At 39.4% G+C, this 16,545-nt stretch overlaps 1 protein-coding gene across 9 annotated transcripts in view; it reads right to left on the reverse strand.

Moving 5' to 3' along the window:
- CELF1 (CUGBP Elav-like family member 1) overlaps positions 1-16,545 on the reverse strand; it is a 40,217-nt gene that overhangs the window by 11,807 nt on the left and 11,865 nt on the right. For 5 of the 9 annotated variants that reach the window (XM_026035070.1, XM_026035072.1, XM_026035071.1 and 2 more), the window contains exons 2-9: positions 14,597-14,784; positions 12,556-12,638; positions 12,111-12,159; positions 10,081-10,215; positions 9,788-9,867; positions 9,243-9,404; positions 7,920-8,001; positions 5,261-5,389 (exon numbers count right to left, since the gene is read on the reverse strand). In XM_026035070.1, coding sequence (XP_025890855.1) covers positions 5,261-5,389; positions 7,920-8,001; positions 9,243-9,404; positions 9,788-9,867; positions 10,081-10,215; positions 12,111-12,159; positions 12,556-12,638; positions 14,597-14,774 — 898 coding nt within the window. In that variant the 5' untranslated portion in view covers positions 14,775-14,784. The remainder of the gene's footprint in view (positions 1-5,260; positions 5,390-7,919; positions 8,002-9,242; positions 9,405-9,787; positions 9,868-10,080; positions 10,216-12,110; positions 12,160-12,555; positions 12,639-14,596; positions 14,785-16,545) is intronic. The other 4 variants (XM_026035074.1, XM_026035073.1, XM_026035076.1 and 1 more) reach the window with 2 other exon arrangements.

The following is a 16,545-nucleotide window of genomic DNA, read 5'->3' on the forward strand; positions in this document are numbered from 1 at the left end:
AATAGACTCATAGAAAAACACTTCGGGATTCTACAAATGAAAAGATACTGAAAATTACTGCCATTGGGGAATCTTTATAGTCAACTTTCTAGAAAAMCTTTCCTGTCTGATCTGTGGCAACATAAGAGTTGAAATTCAGACATTTTCTCTTTCCTTCTTGCTTTTGTAATATTCAGTATGCTTTGCATACCCATTAAAACTTTGAAAAGAATTTTCCACRTTTTTCAACTGGGTTTGCATGCACTACATCCTCATCACCTCACAGACGTTAGACAAAGTTTTTACTGGAGAGGAATACAGTAACTATTTAAGTGAAAAAATGCATACTTGCCAAGYGAGGGCAAGTTAAAACCTTATAACCAATAAAAGGTGCGTGAGAACCCAGGGAACTACACTTTAGACTTCGGCTTTCGTGCTGACAGAGGAAGTGACAAATCTCCCCCAGGGAAAACTTTAGATAACCTTAACAAGTCTGAAATTGAAAGAGAGCATCCAGATGCATGTTTCAAGATGCTGGGGAAAAAGGAAACACTTCCTGTGTTACTACCTGTAGCATGTTAAATGTAAAATGCAGAGAACTAGTTAGCTGCTATTTTACCTGTTGTTAGAAAAATAGCACAGTCAGCTGAATAAAATCCAACATGCAGACATGGCACAGTCACATCAATTTCAGAATATGATTTGTTTCTGCAACAGTTCATTGTTAAGCTACATAATTTAAACTGACACTTCATTTGAGACAGACAAAACATTATTTCAAAAAGGTAGTGGTAGGGGCAGAAGAACGAAGCCAAAGCTAGAAAACAAAGACAGAAAAAATATATTTCTTGCCTACTTTAAAAGGGTTATAACTTTGTATCAGTTCATGTACACTACTACTACAAAAAAAAAAAAAAAAATTAAATACACAGTTATTTTAGTTAGCTAACTTCATCAGAAATGTGTTTAAGGAAAACATGTATATGTCCTGAAAATAGGCAGCTGCAAAGCAATACTTTGTGGCCAAACTCTCACAGCTTCCAACAACCTGTGCCTCAAGGCTTCTGCAGCTGAGGACAACTACTTTAATATTAAGTCTTGGCTTACAATCTTCATTCATGAATTTCAGTACATTTGGAGTCCCCAAACTTTTGGCTCTACTCTATTTTGTGGCACTGAAATCTAAGATTTAAACATGCATTATGTGCAGAAACATATTTTTTCATTTACATTTTTCAACTATCAGCTGAAAACTTCAYTTGATATCCTGGAACTTTTGTCTTGGAAAATCCAGTGACTAATCTTTTCCTATTCATCTTTATCACACCACTAATATATTTATAGGCTTCCATTATATCCACCTGTCTGTGTCACCAATCTATTTTTCTCGCTATTTAGTTGCTATGAATGGGGAAGGAATTCCACAGTTCTTGTAGTTCTAGTACATTCTTTTAGCTCAAATGGGGAAAAAAGGCAAAACAAATGAAAAAACTCTAACACACACTAACAGAAAATTGAGTGTATACATATCTTCCACTTAAGTCCTAATTTTTAGCATTGTTTCACTTTTTTTCTTTTGGTTTGTTATTAAACTTACATTTTCTTAGAAATCCMTCTTGGTTTCTATCATCTAGTGATTTATCTTGTAAAGGTACCTCCACAAGATGTAGAACCTTACATAKGTGTTCCCTAGAGGGGGTACATTGTCCAAAACAAGAGTTCAAACCTAACACTGATTATGCTCAATTCAAGCAGTATCTGTAAATCATGCTCCAAAGCCTCATCCTCTCGTATGGGACAATGAAAAGGGCAGAGCAATGGCTCTTCTCTCTATTTCTCCCAGTCAAAGGAAAACTCAAAGAATAAATAGTATTCTGAAGTGAAAAAGCAGCAGGGAGCAAAAAMACACACGGACCCTGATGGTCACCCTACAACAGTCAGCTACTGGAATAATACATTAAGAAATCACTGCTAATTGGAATTATTGCTGAGCAGACCCCTAGAAAACAAAGGATCACTATTAGACTATAAMCTAGTGTGAAATTATCTACAAGAAGACCAAAATGTTCTTTATCCTTTCCATTGTGAACACAAAGACAAGGAATTCTTACAAAGTTTTTTGCACTGATGATATAAGAAGATGGCATTAGATAAAAGGAAAACATTGTTACTTCTACACAGGAAACAGCATATATGAAAGAAAAAAGCTAAATTGATTCACCTCCTAGGATAAACAGGAATCAGACATCACAGTTTCACTGTGTTGTCACTTGTCACAGAAAAACAGTTTAAGGAAATCTGACCATGCATCTTCCCTACCTTTTTGGCTAGGGTGCTAGCTACCAGACATATTGCCGTCGTGAGGGAGCAGACGAGGAGACCTGCAACCACCAGCTCAAAGGGCTTTCCGGACAGCAGGAMAGTGGCAAGATTTAAAGTTCCCACTGCAAGGCTCTGTTCGTAACAGGAGCTATTTTAATGACTGACAACAAAAGAGGCAAAATCATCCTCATTTTGAAGATGTATGGCCAAAATCAAAATGGCTGGTGAATGAACTCCAACACTGAAAGGACAGAGGGCTTTCAAAATTTTTTAATAAGTAGTAAAGAATACCTGGAAAAGATGATGAAACTAGGACAGGGATATTAACTGCGAACTTGTTGAGGTAGGCAGATTAAGGGATTTTCCTGGTGCTTGTCTGGAAAGAATAAGTCTGTCCTCACTCAGTCATCAAGCATCCAAGCAACAAAGTAAAGAGCATTAAAATCCAGACAATGAATCTGACAGAACTGTAACAGAGGTACTTCCAGTTAGAGTAGAAAGACTCACACATCCTTAAAAACAATATTGCTGAGGACACTCTAAGGCAACTAAAATTATCTAGKCTTTGATGGTTCCCTTAAAAGAACGGAAAAGGAGAAAAAAAMCAGTATTTCCACACATGTGATCTTGCTTTGGAGCACACAATTCCTGTTGATGTCCAAATGAAAAACATTGCTTCCAAGGTGCTCCAGTCCTGAAATACTTCCATAATATCGTTTTTGAATGCCTCATTCAAAAATCAGCAGTTTAAATGAAAGGCTATCTGCTAAAATCATAGTCTCTATAATATGGATGACCCACAGGAGAAAGCAGCAGTGGACTGTTAATTTCCAAAGGGAAGATTTGGCAGTTGAAGGAATTTTGCTTCATGCTGTTCTGCATTAGAAACACCAAATCACTCCCTGCATGTGAAAAATCTAAAAAAACCCTGATGACCTGGAATGTGCAGAAAGACAGCACTACAAGAATACTTAACATCTCTGAATTCAACAATAGTGATGGGTATCCCAGGTCTAGACCACAGAGCCTGCCCTGTGTGGCTCTCTGAGCAAGTTCCCCAACACACAGAAGATTATCAGTGTGAGTGAAAATTCAAGTGGCTCCTAGTGTCTGGATTTTTCCACCAATTATGTTACTTGAGGACAGTCTGGGATAGATGTCAAAACAAGCATCAGGTGAACATTTGGATGACAGATGGATAGAAGTCAAGCCAGTAGTCATCTCATCTGCAGTTAGGTCTAAGAGGTTATCACAGTGGATATTGCCATATGGTCCACTTAGACAAGAAAGTCATTTACGTGGCACTGAATGGCTATACATTGATTTTCCTTCTGAGGTCTAAGTATGGTTCCAAATGGATGCTCCGGGTTAGTGTGAAGTCTAACAGCTTCTTCTGTGCGAACACATGCAGTGTGAACACACACATAATCAAAAGAGAACCTCAAGTTTGCTTTTGTGACAGATAAGAAATAGCCTGTGCAGAGTGAAGAGCTATAACGATTTATAATGAATAACAATAAGATGTTATGAACCCAACTGTTGCCCATATTCATGGAGGCTTTTTCCCCCCTCAATTTATGTACAGTTTTTAAAAGGTCAAACACACTCATCTCTAATGAAAAGTCCTAAAACTTTCAGATTGTGATGGATCAAACAGACCATATATCCTCCAGAATTTCTTTCTTTTTTCTCCTCCTTTTCTCTTGAATAAAGTCAATCTCTACTCTTGGAAAATATGCTAAAAAAGAGGGGTTAAGAGTAATACAGCAGTGACTGCTTCAGATTAAAGGACTGTGAAGGGTAAATTGTTACGACTCTCTAGGATATTCACTCATTGGCAGGCTATTGTCATGGCAAGCTATCATAAATTTGTTTAGATTTTGAACAGATGGTCCTTGAAAATGGACCACTGTTCCTCACCACCTAGCTCCTTGCCAGCCAGTGTGATTAAYGGGGTAAGAGAGTCCCAAAACAAGTCTGGAAACAAAACCTGCAAAATGCTGTGGGACATTCACAGAAGACAAAATTCACAGAGACTAGTCAATCCCAAGGAATCATAAAATCATAGTGTAATTTCTGAAGATCATCTAGTCCAACTGTCTGCTCAAAACAGTTAACTTCAAAGCCAGATCCAGCTGTTCTGGGCTTTGTTCAGCTGACTGATTGCACAGTCTCTCTGGGCACCTGCTTCCTGCGTTCATGGCTCTCACATTAATTATTTTCCTTTATATCCAGTCAGAATTTTCACTCTTGCAACTTGTGTCTGTTGCCTTTTGTCCTTTTGCTGTGCACTTCTGGGGAGAATTTGGCTCTGTCTTCTGCAGCATGTGTGAGGCATGTGAGCTCAGTGGAGGCTGGAGCCAACAAGGAATGGCTCCAAAGGCCAGTCATAGCTGAAGTAACCTGACCATTTCAGCTCTGCTACTACTTGAGGAAGGCATTGGGGGATTCACAAACATATTCATGTTCATACTTTCTCTGAGAGGAAACAGTAGAAGGTTCTAAATATAGGATAAGTTTTAGATTTTTTTATCTTTAAGGATTACAGACCATGAGCTTTTTGTTTTGTTTTTAAGTGTTGTTTTGTTTTTCCAAGTGGCATAAACTCCATTAACAAGACTCCTTGAGSCCTCTCTCAGGGATTTCTCAAGTAGAAAACTAGGCAAAACACTCAAAGTTTAATTCCTGACCTTGTGACATAAAGGTTTCTAAGCAGCTTTTCTTCTTTATAACCTATTATTCTGGTTCTATATTCCTCCAACACACTGCAGAAAGCATTTCTCCCCTATTTGTTGCTTTTAATGAGCATGTTTCACAGTAAGTTATCAGGAGGACGCTGTTTAGGAAACCTAGTCTCTCTGGATAACATACGTGGCCTGAAGAAAGAAAAATCACCAACCAGTGGAGTGAGTCCCGAGGCCAGGGAAGGCGCGTGGCCCTGGTGCAGGCAGCCTCTTACCTGAGCTGGTGAGCACGCTCAGGGGGCTGCTGGAGGAGGTGAGCGCAGCGGTGCCGCTCGGCGGGTTCTGGGCCGCGCTGGCTGCGGCGGCCAGAGCGGCCAGGTTCTGGAGCTGCATCGCGTTCAGGCCTGCAACACAGGGGAAAATGCAGCGGCTGCTGTGACGGTAAGAAGGCTCATCAGACCCAGCAACCTCAGCACATCATAAGGCCATCAGTCAGTACAGAGACGAACTTAAAAACTAAACAAAAAACCTTCTATACCAGTTCTTGACCTTTTCCACACTGCAATCTCTTGCGAATAGTCATGATTCAAGATTCAGACTCCAGAGAACAATTTCCAAGCAGCGTTCTTCCTCCCAAAATACTCTTAGTTATAAGTGTGATGCTAAGTTAAGGAAGATGCCCTAGTGTTAATGAACTTTTAGGAGACAATTTACTCATCTGTCTCATCTTCATTTTGAGTCACAGCTTCCAAATAAACCATTCATTCAATACTGACAAAGCAGTTTGCCCTCTTTCTCTGCCTGMTACTCATCTCCTCAGGACTTCTGTGTTTTATCCATCCAGAAGGCTAGCTCTATTCTTCCTATTCTGCCTCTCTTCCCTTCTCCTTACTTCCATCTTGTGTCTCTAACTTTACTTATTCTAACAGATTCTCCTCTTCCCATCTAACTTCAGCCAATCCCTAGTAGTTTTTCCGTCCTATAGACTTGATTTTGGATTTAATTTCAATCACTATTAATGTAACAACCACTAAAGGTAGGCATAGCATCTACCCCTCTTTTGGATGCTCAGGAAGTATCTAGTAGCAAAGCATGCATTTCAAAAGATTCAAATATCTGTTTGGAAATAAAGTAAATGKATAAAAGGAAAATGTAAATGGACAATGATTCAATGCAATATCAACTACCTGCTCAATAACTTCTATTACCATTATCATACTTAATTTATTATGTTTTAAAATTATTTTCTTTTGGTGGAAGGATCTGTTTTGTAGACCAAATTTAATGTCTAAAACAAGAGGATCGTAACTACTTGTGTTCTCAAGATGCTACTGCAACACAAAGAAGAGCATGAAGTCAAAACAGGAAAGTCCTGCTGTTTTTATTGTGCTAGAGAGGGTTAGAGCTCCTTCAGAGTTAGAGCTGCTGAAGGATAGAGCAGCTTGCTTCCTTTCTGAAGCAGTTTGGCATGCGTACATTGCACCTGTCCTCTTTTCATCACATTGTTTTCCCATCTGCTTTCAAATAGGGTCAAGATTAAATTTTGTCTGTTAAGTCTGATACAGAGATTTCTATGAATTTTGTGAAAGAAATCTCAGCTGAGATATTAATGAGACTTTTAAACTTCTTTTGGTGAAGATCTGGTCTTTGAATAATTATTTCAAAGCACCATGAAAGATTCCCATTTCAATTTGCTATATACACTCAACAGTTCTCAATTTTTATGATATTCTTTAACAATGACTACAGAACAACTCTGAAAGCTTTATATGCAACCTCAACTAGATCCTTACTGCAGTAAAAGAAAGAAAAAAGCATCATCATCTTGTTCATTACAAAAATCTATCAAGATCACCACCACATATGAAACAGGATAGTACAACAGAAGAGTCTGAGATACTTAGACCTGAGAACTCTGTAGAAGTCTAACATGAAAAGAAAAAATGTAAATGTAAGAGACACTGGTTAGAATTAACCTCAAAGGCAAATACAAATTCTTATAACAAAGGACATAACACTTCAAAAGTTTTTAGCTGTTACTGATGGGTGTACATACACAAGTCAGATACACAAGAGACAACAATTTCATAGCAGTTTTAAATTGACTTCTTTGCAGGTGCAGCATGTAATACTTTGGATTACTCCATATTTCTAGGAGGCGGTTTTAAAAGTTTAAAATATTCAGCATTAAAATCATAATTAGAAGTTTTTCTTTTTTTTCTTTATCTGCAGATAAACATACAGAATGCAGTGAATGGGGATACTAACATGGGTCTCACAGACGGAAGGGCCATTAATTCATAGCCACAGTTTAGCAACTTCTTTGCTATCTCCACATCCCTAAAGTATCTAAGTTTAACTTACTTCAGATGTTTTTCCTTATATTATTTTCATCTGCTATACTTGGTGAATATGCTGACTAGCGGTCTATAGAAAGGAATTTAGTTCATACATTCAATTACATCAGCATGTCCCTCCTTCTAGCAATATTGTAATCAATCATGCAACACAAATTCAGGATACATCCCAAGAGAAGGACTAATTCACTTCCCTTGCAACACTGCATTTACAGTTTTGAGGCATTTAAGAAGAAATATTTTAAAACAGGAAACCTCAGGAAGCCATCATCACTGAAATTCATGTACCAGGGTGTTYATTTCAAAACATAATGCCTCAAATCTGTATCTGTTTGAACAAATACCAGAGGTAGGAAAGATTAACAGCATACCACAACTTACCTTGGGGACAATGATTAACTAAGGTTAAGAAAGAATATTCACACTTGTAGCAGAGGATTGCGTCATTCCAAGGGAGTAGATATATCAGGAGTACTTATTACAACTAGGGTTAATGTCTCAGCATTTTGACTGCTTCCTCTACCCTGCTCCTTTTGACTTTGGCATTGAATCTGTCTTCTGGTGGAAATAAACTCACCTCCCATTGGGTGGAGGCTGCTCAATGTGTTCAGGTTCCCAGATGAGGCAGCTGCTGTCTGCTGAAGGAGCTGCAAATAAAGCTAGACATTACACCAAAAAACAAAACAAGAGTGAGAGTGAGGGCTGGCTCCGCTTCTGGGAGAAACTGCATCACACCACAGCCAGAGCGCCGTCACAGAGAGTTCCCGCTGCCAGTGCATCACCCCGTAGCCAAGAGGGAAGAGAAGTCCCCTCACACACTGCAGCCAAAGCACCACCACAGGGTAGTCCACACTGCCCATGCAGCACACCACAACCAAAGCAACAGCCCAAGGAAAGCTTTCCCCACTTAGCAGGATCAGGGAACGAGCCGAAGAGAAGTTAGTTTTTAGTGCACCAAGACAAAACCACTAGAATCAGCAGCAGTGAACAAGAATCCCCTTCAAAGCACCTCAGCCAGCAGAGCCACTGCTAAGAACACACTACCTCAAGCCAGACTTTACAGCTGATGTTACTGGCACAGGAAAACTGCCAGATGCCATAACAAAACCAATGAGCTGCTGCGTGAGGGGATTCCCTCCACAGCCCTCAAGCAAAAGGGCACAGCAACCACACAAGGGAAATAAATCTCAACTAAGAGGCTATTTAGAGGGATTTCCCATTCCTTTCTCCATTAACTAGTTGTTGTTACAAAGAAATTCCAATGAAGGAAGGATTGTACTCATTCCAGTAGTACATCATTGCAAGCGTGAGGTCAATTTTTTCTTTTCTGTTCCCCAAACCTTCACATCACACGAGAACAGTTCTCACAGTCACCCTGACAATCCACGTGAGTCAGAGGCAATAGCACTGTGAGCTGCTTAGCACTTGCACCTGACCTCCTTTTCTATTTACACAGCACCAAATACTGTACTAAGTCTAACTGGAAGAGTATGAAAAAAATAAATGTTGGAGAAGGAACAATGGATGAGGAATACAAAACCTAGGTCATCAGATGGACATGAAAGGGCATGCAAGAACTACTGGATAAATACAGAGGCCACAACATACGAGGAAAATCTCCCCAGCACAAAGTCATTCTACTGAAGGCAGGGAAAATATGTTTCTGTGTGCAGGGCTTTAGGGACTGGGGTTAAAAACTTCCCTGTCAGACACATCCTGAGTCACTATTAGTACATAACTTGATTTCTTTGTGATTCAGCCTGCCCAACCACAAAACGGGGATTAAAAACCCTGCATCTATCTACCTAATGTCTTCTGAGAATGAACACATTAAACACTATACGACAACCAGACACCATAATCCCTAAAGATATTAAAGGAATCAAAGTTAGAAACTCACTGCTAAGTATTGGGGTCCAAGCGTGTTCAGACCAGCCAGATTTCCCCATACAGAGGCAGCACTGATCTGTTGCATTTGTTGCTGGAGTTGCTGAGCAATTCGTTTCTGCTCTTTGTCCTTTTGCGTGTCAGCAAATTTTACCACAATGGGAGAAGAGCAACCCTGCAAATAGTAATTCACAGTTACCACCTTGCTATCCCTCCAGTAGTCACAGAAATATTGCATTAAGAGCTAGTCACTAAGATAATTTTTTCTTCTTACATATGCTCAAATAATATATATTATCTTCTCTTCTATCCAAATGTCACAAATTTTCTAAAAGATTCAAAATCTCTTTTAATGTTTATTTTTATTTTGGTATTTTCTCTGCAGATCAAGTGTCTATGTTGAACTCTAAAGATAGGAGCTGAGCAAACACAATATTTCAGAAGGAATACTTGTAGAGAGACTCCCATTACACTTCTGTCTGTTCCCTAGTCTCCTAAACTCCACAGTGACTGCCTGGCCCATTACATCTTTTCCTCCCAGTCACTAACTAGATTTACCTCCATGGTTTGTGCTTGGTGCATTGCTTTGATTGCTGTTTGTGCCATGGCTCTTGTCGTAAAAGTCACAAATGCACAACCTGAGGAAAAAGAAAACAAAACAAAAACATCAAACAAGTCATTCATTATACTCACAATTACTGAGACAAACCAAGAAATGCAAAAGCTTATGAGGGGAATAGAGGGTGGGTGGAGAAATCACAGAAACAGCTGAAATGCTACCTTAGGCTGCATAGCAGCTGCCAGAGGAGAGAGTGGAGAATGTTGAACAGTCAGAAGGGCTTCGTGCTTACCTCGGCTGAGACCATCTGGGCCCCGTAATATTCTGCATTCTTCAATCTGTCCAAAGGAGGAGAACATCACTCGGATATCATTTTCATTGCACTTCTTGGATATCATTCCAATAAACAATTTCCTATCTTCTACTGCTAAGAAATCAAAAAGATAAAGAGTATTACTAACAAAGAAGCACTTGCATCAAGGCAGAACTTGGATCATAGCTTTCCTTGTATTGTAGGCCCTTTTCAGCTCTACCTTGTCTTTTCTAATAGCTGAAATAATGGAAAGAAAATAAAAGCAAAACACTTTCAGCAAGGTAAAGCTGCCAAAAAACAGTGTTGCTAATGAGGCAGTGGGGAAAAGACCGAAGATGACACATTAACCTCGTTTTGTCAAAATGTCTTCTTTGACAATTGTAGGACTATTTCCCTTGTATTTRGAGTAGGGATTTGTTGAAACTAGATTCCCAGGAGCTAAATCTTATCCATTTTATAAAGGTATGAGATACTTCAGTAAACYTGCAGAATGCCTATAGGTGTTTTATTGTTATATTTAGATAAAACTGTCTTCATTGCAAGCCTGTGAACTGCAAGTATGTAAGAAAATAAAGAACTGTTTCAGAGAAATGGTGCWCTTCCCTCATCTTCTACTGTCCATTCCTCCTGATGAGAGAAGAGTTTTACATATTTTACTAGACTACTTGCATCCTCTCATCCATCTCTGTCTCTAGACTGTCAGCACACCTTTCCTATATCTAAACAAGCAAGTTACCTGCAGAAGGCTTCTGTCTAGCCCTTTAGATTACCCTCTTCATCCAATCACTTAAACTTAGTTCTGCCTATTTCCTCATGATCCTGTCTCAACAGTGGAAGCAACAGCGACTGTTTTAGTTCCGCTTCATATTCATCCATTCTAATCTGTAGTAAGAGCATGAAAATGACACCTCAAATCAGAAGGACGGATGGCTTGTGCTGCCATATCTTATCTCTAAGCGCAGAAGAACACCTTTCGGTGTGTGGGCTACTTTAAAATAAACAGTCCAGACACAAGCATTTCTCCTACATTGTCAGTTAGTGGTTACAATTGTCAGTTTGATGTCAATTAGAGGGAGTGAGATAAATTCAAATCCAGAGCAGAACTTTATGCCTCTCATTTTACTTGATTAAAAAGGCCAATCACCATCTGAAACGTCCATTTTTAGGAGATGGAGCAAAGTATCCATAATAACATTTGGGAATATAAAACAGTTCACAAATACGACATTCAACACAAAATAAATCACAGTACAATGAACAACATTGCACAGTTTGAAGCTTCAAGGGAGAGTCTTCTATTCTGTGCAGTGGATGGGGGAAAGCAGGGAAATYAATTTATTCACTGTGTTGCCTATGAGCTTGAAGAAGAAAGTTCCAAACTATTTCAGTTGACAAGACTTAAATCACAAGGATGTAGGCAGCAATATTACTTTCTTGTGTGCACACACGTATGTGTATGTAACTTTGTATTCAAACACACACACAAAAAAGTCATTACGGAAATACATATATAAATCAAGATTTATACACTGGTACATGCTCAACATCTTAATCCACATGGACTGGGTAACATACATAAGTAGATTCACAGTCTTTTCTCTACAAGAACGTTTTGAACACTCTTTTGTCCTTGTATGTTAAAAGATGAGTTTCTGAGTCCCACTGAAGCTGCAACAGGCCTTGCTTCAAATTGGCAAAGGACTTTAAAAAAAAAGGAAAAAAAAAAACAGAAAAAAAAGAATACCTAATTTAAACCATCTCAGTAGAAACAAGAATTCACTGGATGTTTCTCTAACTGGCATCACAGTTTTGTCACGAGCAACAGGAGATGCAGACTCATAGAACTATAGACATCACTTACAGTATCTACTGTACTAAAAGAACACTTTTTAAAATTAAGTCTGTAATTCATGAAGACTTCTGGTAGAAGYTGTTCAAAAAAGAAAAAAAGGGAAAATCCTGGTTTCCCTATTATCATGCCATAAAACTCAGACTTTAATAAAACTTACCATTATTCTTTTCACTGTCAGCTGGTTTCATCTGGATAGGATGGTGCATCTGAAATACAATAAGAGCATTTCATCCTAAATGCATTCACCTTGCTTTATGAAATACATCCCACAAGACTAGTAGACAGCAAGAGAGGCTATTCTAGAGAACGGCATATGTGCAAACGCGTACATTTCTGGAAGAAGAAAGAGCACTTTTCCTGTATACTTCCTAACAACGTGCCATCTTTCCCGCCCAGAAACTATTACCATAGAAGCCACACCACCCATTTAATTACAATATTATTCCCGCAAGCATTTCTAAGATGTAAATCTCAACCTTGCTCTTTCAGACTGCTCTCTAAAAACACAGCTTCAGAGGGCGAGATAACATATGTTTATACATCAGTGGTGCCAGAGCTCAACCAAGTCAGAGTTGTGAAGAAAAATACRTCTTTTCTCTTACCCCTGGGAGTATCTTCATGTTGTGAAGAGCATTCTGTGCTTCTAGTGCAGCTTTACGGGTATAAAATGTAACAAAACAGCACCCTGCAATTGAAACAAAATACTAGCCAAGAAAGCACACTATGTACCTTGCTGAGTTGTACAGAAATTACAAGTCCCACTTCTACCCTTCTCACGCAAAATACCCAGCACGCAAGAGAGTGTAGACATGTAAATAGGTAGGTATTACTGACTGTGATTGTTTACAAAAAGATTCCTGATAAGTAAAAAATTGAACTTATGCAGACCTGAGGGAATAACTCATATGTAGCTAAACAACTGCATGCTTTAATGATGCTTTTGCCAAACAATTTCTGGCTAAAGCTGCCATCTCTTTCGTAAATAAGTGTACAGTATTTTGCTGTCCAGTATGATGGTTCAAACCTCTTGCCTAAACATCTTGCCAGCCAATATGTTTTGAAAATGATTTTTCTCCTGCTCTTTTCATACAGACTCTTCAATTGCCCAGCCAGTAATGACAAGCACATACTGGTCAGTACTAATATTTTCCTACTTTCAGTCATTAACATGTCTCMTTTGGTCTGAATCCTGAAAACAGCTTCTAATATCCTCTGAATGGTCTTTGATATGCAAAGTGGTTGAACTCCAGCAATTCTCAAATGACTTATTTTGAAAATAAAGATGGCACCAGACTGAAAATTCTTGGTTCATTATAAACCATTTGTCTCCAAAGCCAAGTACAGTTAACACAGGCCTGATTTGCACAAGCAAGCACTAACCTCRAACTCTTTGTTGCTGCTGAAGAAAAGACTTTGTTTTCCTGGTGCCATTGCAGAACCGCAAGGCAGCAGAGGATCCGTTCTTTCCGCTCACGGATACCTCCTCCCTCTCTCTTCACAGAGACTGGACACTATGTGTAACAGTATTCATAAYTCAGTCCTACCCATCACCATTTCCATTCCTATTTCCTTGGTTAAACGCTCTTTACTCATCCATTTAATAAGTCTTAGGGACTTGGAGAGGAATTGCGTTAGTGCAGGTTAATCTGCTTTACTAATTTTAAACCAGGATATAACTCTAGAGTCTCAGCATGAGGCATAAACTTCAAAACCTCACTGCTCCTTTTTTGTTGTTTACTTTAGCTGCAAAGTGTAAGACAATGACTTTTGACACTGACCAGAAGCAATTATTCCCTAATAATTAATCTGTATCAGTCTACTTTTTCCTCTAACTCACATTTTACCTTAAAGGAAAACAAACAAACTTTTTAACAGTAGAAATTGAAACAGACGTTCTCATCAGCTGCAAGCTTGAAGATCATCTCACAATAGATAAATCTGCCTTCTCATAAGTTACATTATAAATATCTGGTTAAATTTATTATAAATAACTAATACATGAACAAAAAGAATAAGACTACATAAGCTTTTCCTCACATGCATTCAATTGCTTTTGACAAAGTTTTCATCTGTTATTTTAAGAGATCTCACCATCCCTGCAATGCAAAGCTTCCACAGTTCCAAAATAGCACCCAGACTAACCCTAGTTTCACTGGAAATAAAATACTGCATACTAACAAACTCTAAAAACAAGTATAAAATTTAGTCAGGTTATTGGATTAGCATCCTCTTAAAATATTCAATGGAAAGAAATATTCAAGAGCTTTTTGTATCTGGTCTAAAATGTTACGTTCCTGTAACACTGTAGCATGCCACAACACCAWAATGACCCTCTGATGTGAAACAATGTTCATAACATGTTCCTCTTTGCATTTATACACTTAYACACTATGTATTTACACTCTTCAAGCACTGCCATTACTTCTGTTCTCCCAAAAAGTCAGCCCAGTTTAACAATTGGGTCACACTCCAAGGACAACTATATTTAGACACAAACAGTTCAGGACTGTAAAGTCTGGGCTTGCATGCACACCTGGGTGCATAGTGCTCCAAGAGAAAGGGATGCCTGAAAGAAAACAACAAGGAAGCATGGACCTGTGTGAAAGAAGTTGAAACCTCAAGTCTCACGTAAGAAATTCTCACCTTTGCTTTGAGGAGGGTTTTGACTCCTGTCCCGCAAGACATTGATTTCATAGACAGCACCATACTGTTCAAAGAGTTCTCTTAGATCCTTCTCACACCAGCTCCGTGGGACCTGGCCCACAAACATTTTGATAGCATCTAGATCCGGTTGGTCTGGGTGATCCAGTGTGCCATTCATTTTCTTTGAGCTATAAAAAGCAACAAGAAATTTCTGTTATCTTTCCACAGTTTCAACCTGCTTTTGTGGCTACAAGCATCTTGTAGTGTATTTTGTGCATATGTTCATTTATATATACACACATGTGCACACGCATGTGTGTGCATGTACAAGCAAAAACAGACTCTCACACCTTCAGAGTCCCACATATTGGAAAATACTCAGAAACATCACTCACACCAAATGCTCCCTGCGCAGCTGAACCTCTCCTGTTTGCTCTTAGAATGCAGCCACCATTTAAGATTCAGGACATAAATTTGTTGTGAGGTTCAATTCAATGTGGCCATATGCAAGCGTTCCCAGGTTCAAGATCCATCTCGGAACAGAGAACCCAACTGAAGAGATGAGGAGTCCCATGTAAGGCGTACACCAAGTGTTTTGCAAAAACAGCCTCAGGTTATGGCAGAAACTGGGCAGGTTGGGCTTAGACAATCTACTTAGAGAATCGCATTAAGTAACAGTCCAGCACTAACACAGAGGAGTTATTTCTTAACACTACAGCAATATTGAAGTTTTGAGTACAGAGATTCAAGGCACCATACTGAGCAACGTCAACAATTTACAGCCTCTTAGCAAAACTGGCTGTGTCCTGCTCTACACAAGAAGCTGTCAGCCACACACTGCTGTCTATATTACTCCTTGCTGTTTGCCAAGTGAGGTGCAAGGTCTTCTTATCAGTAGCCAAAGCCCAACATCTCACAGGAGCAGCCTTTGCRGGAGGCCGTCTGCAGCGACATCCCACTGCAGCGAGGGCGACTGGTTCGATAAAACTGCTGACAATCCCTGTATAATCTAGAAAGGACATGGGAGGGGATCAGCAGCTATGGAACGATTTGCCTCCCGGCCCAAACTCTTTGTTCCAAGGTACGAGCAGCCTTCTCCCAGACTAGCCAGTCGGCTCTCCCTTTGCTGTTTTCCTTCAATAATTTTTACTGAATGGCTAATTACCTGTAGGTTATGGGAAACAGAGCTCCTTCCATTGCTTACCTGAAATCATATTCCTCTCTGATAATAAAATTTCCTCAAACTAGGAAATTTAAAAGTTATAAATTTCTATTTTTTTTCAAAATTCTTCTTACTTGTAGATGCAGATTTTTCCYCCCTCTTTTCCCTCAGCATGCTGCTGTTCAGAGCCACTGCCAGAAAGAACTCTGTAATTGTCAAACTCCACAAAGGGACCTCAGAAAGCCCAAGGCTTCCTACTAGAAAGGAGGAGAATCATCATCATCAATCATTCACTCCTCCTGACCTTCCCCCTCAGAAAGGGCCGGCACCACCCCAAACATCAAAGCAAACAATACCTTCTACAAAGAGCTAAACTACTTGCTTGTTCATAAGGGCGATGAGCAACTGGAAATCATTTAGCCTCCTCCAGCAGTAGTTCACAGCACTGCTTTCTCTCCCACGGGCAGCTTCAAGAGTATAGGGCGGCTCCAGTTAACTGAGTGATTTTTAACCTGGCCCCAGCGGTATTTCCAGGGTTCTTTTTTTCCCCTAATTACAACAGTTTTAATTCAGATTAAAAGCCATCAAGAGGGAAGAAGTGGAATCGTTCTCACCAACAGTGGATTTCAACCACAGATTTCACAGCAATAGCACCTGTGGTATATGGTGTACACAGTACTGACAAATAGCTTTTTTCCCCTCATACAACCTCCTCCCTCAAATTAACTGACAGAACAGTAATTATTTTTCTGCCCTGTCCAGAAATCAATATCAGCTATCAATGCCC

This window comes from Nothoprocta perdicaria, unplaced genomic scaffold (assembly GCF_003342845.1).
Source record: "Nothoprocta perdicaria isolate Ctin4 unplaced genomic scaffold, notPer1 scaffold_156, whole genome shotgun sequence".
Lineage (NCBI taxonomy): Eukaryota > Metazoa > Chordata > Aves > Tinamiformes > Tinamidae > Nothoprocta > Nothoprocta perdicaria.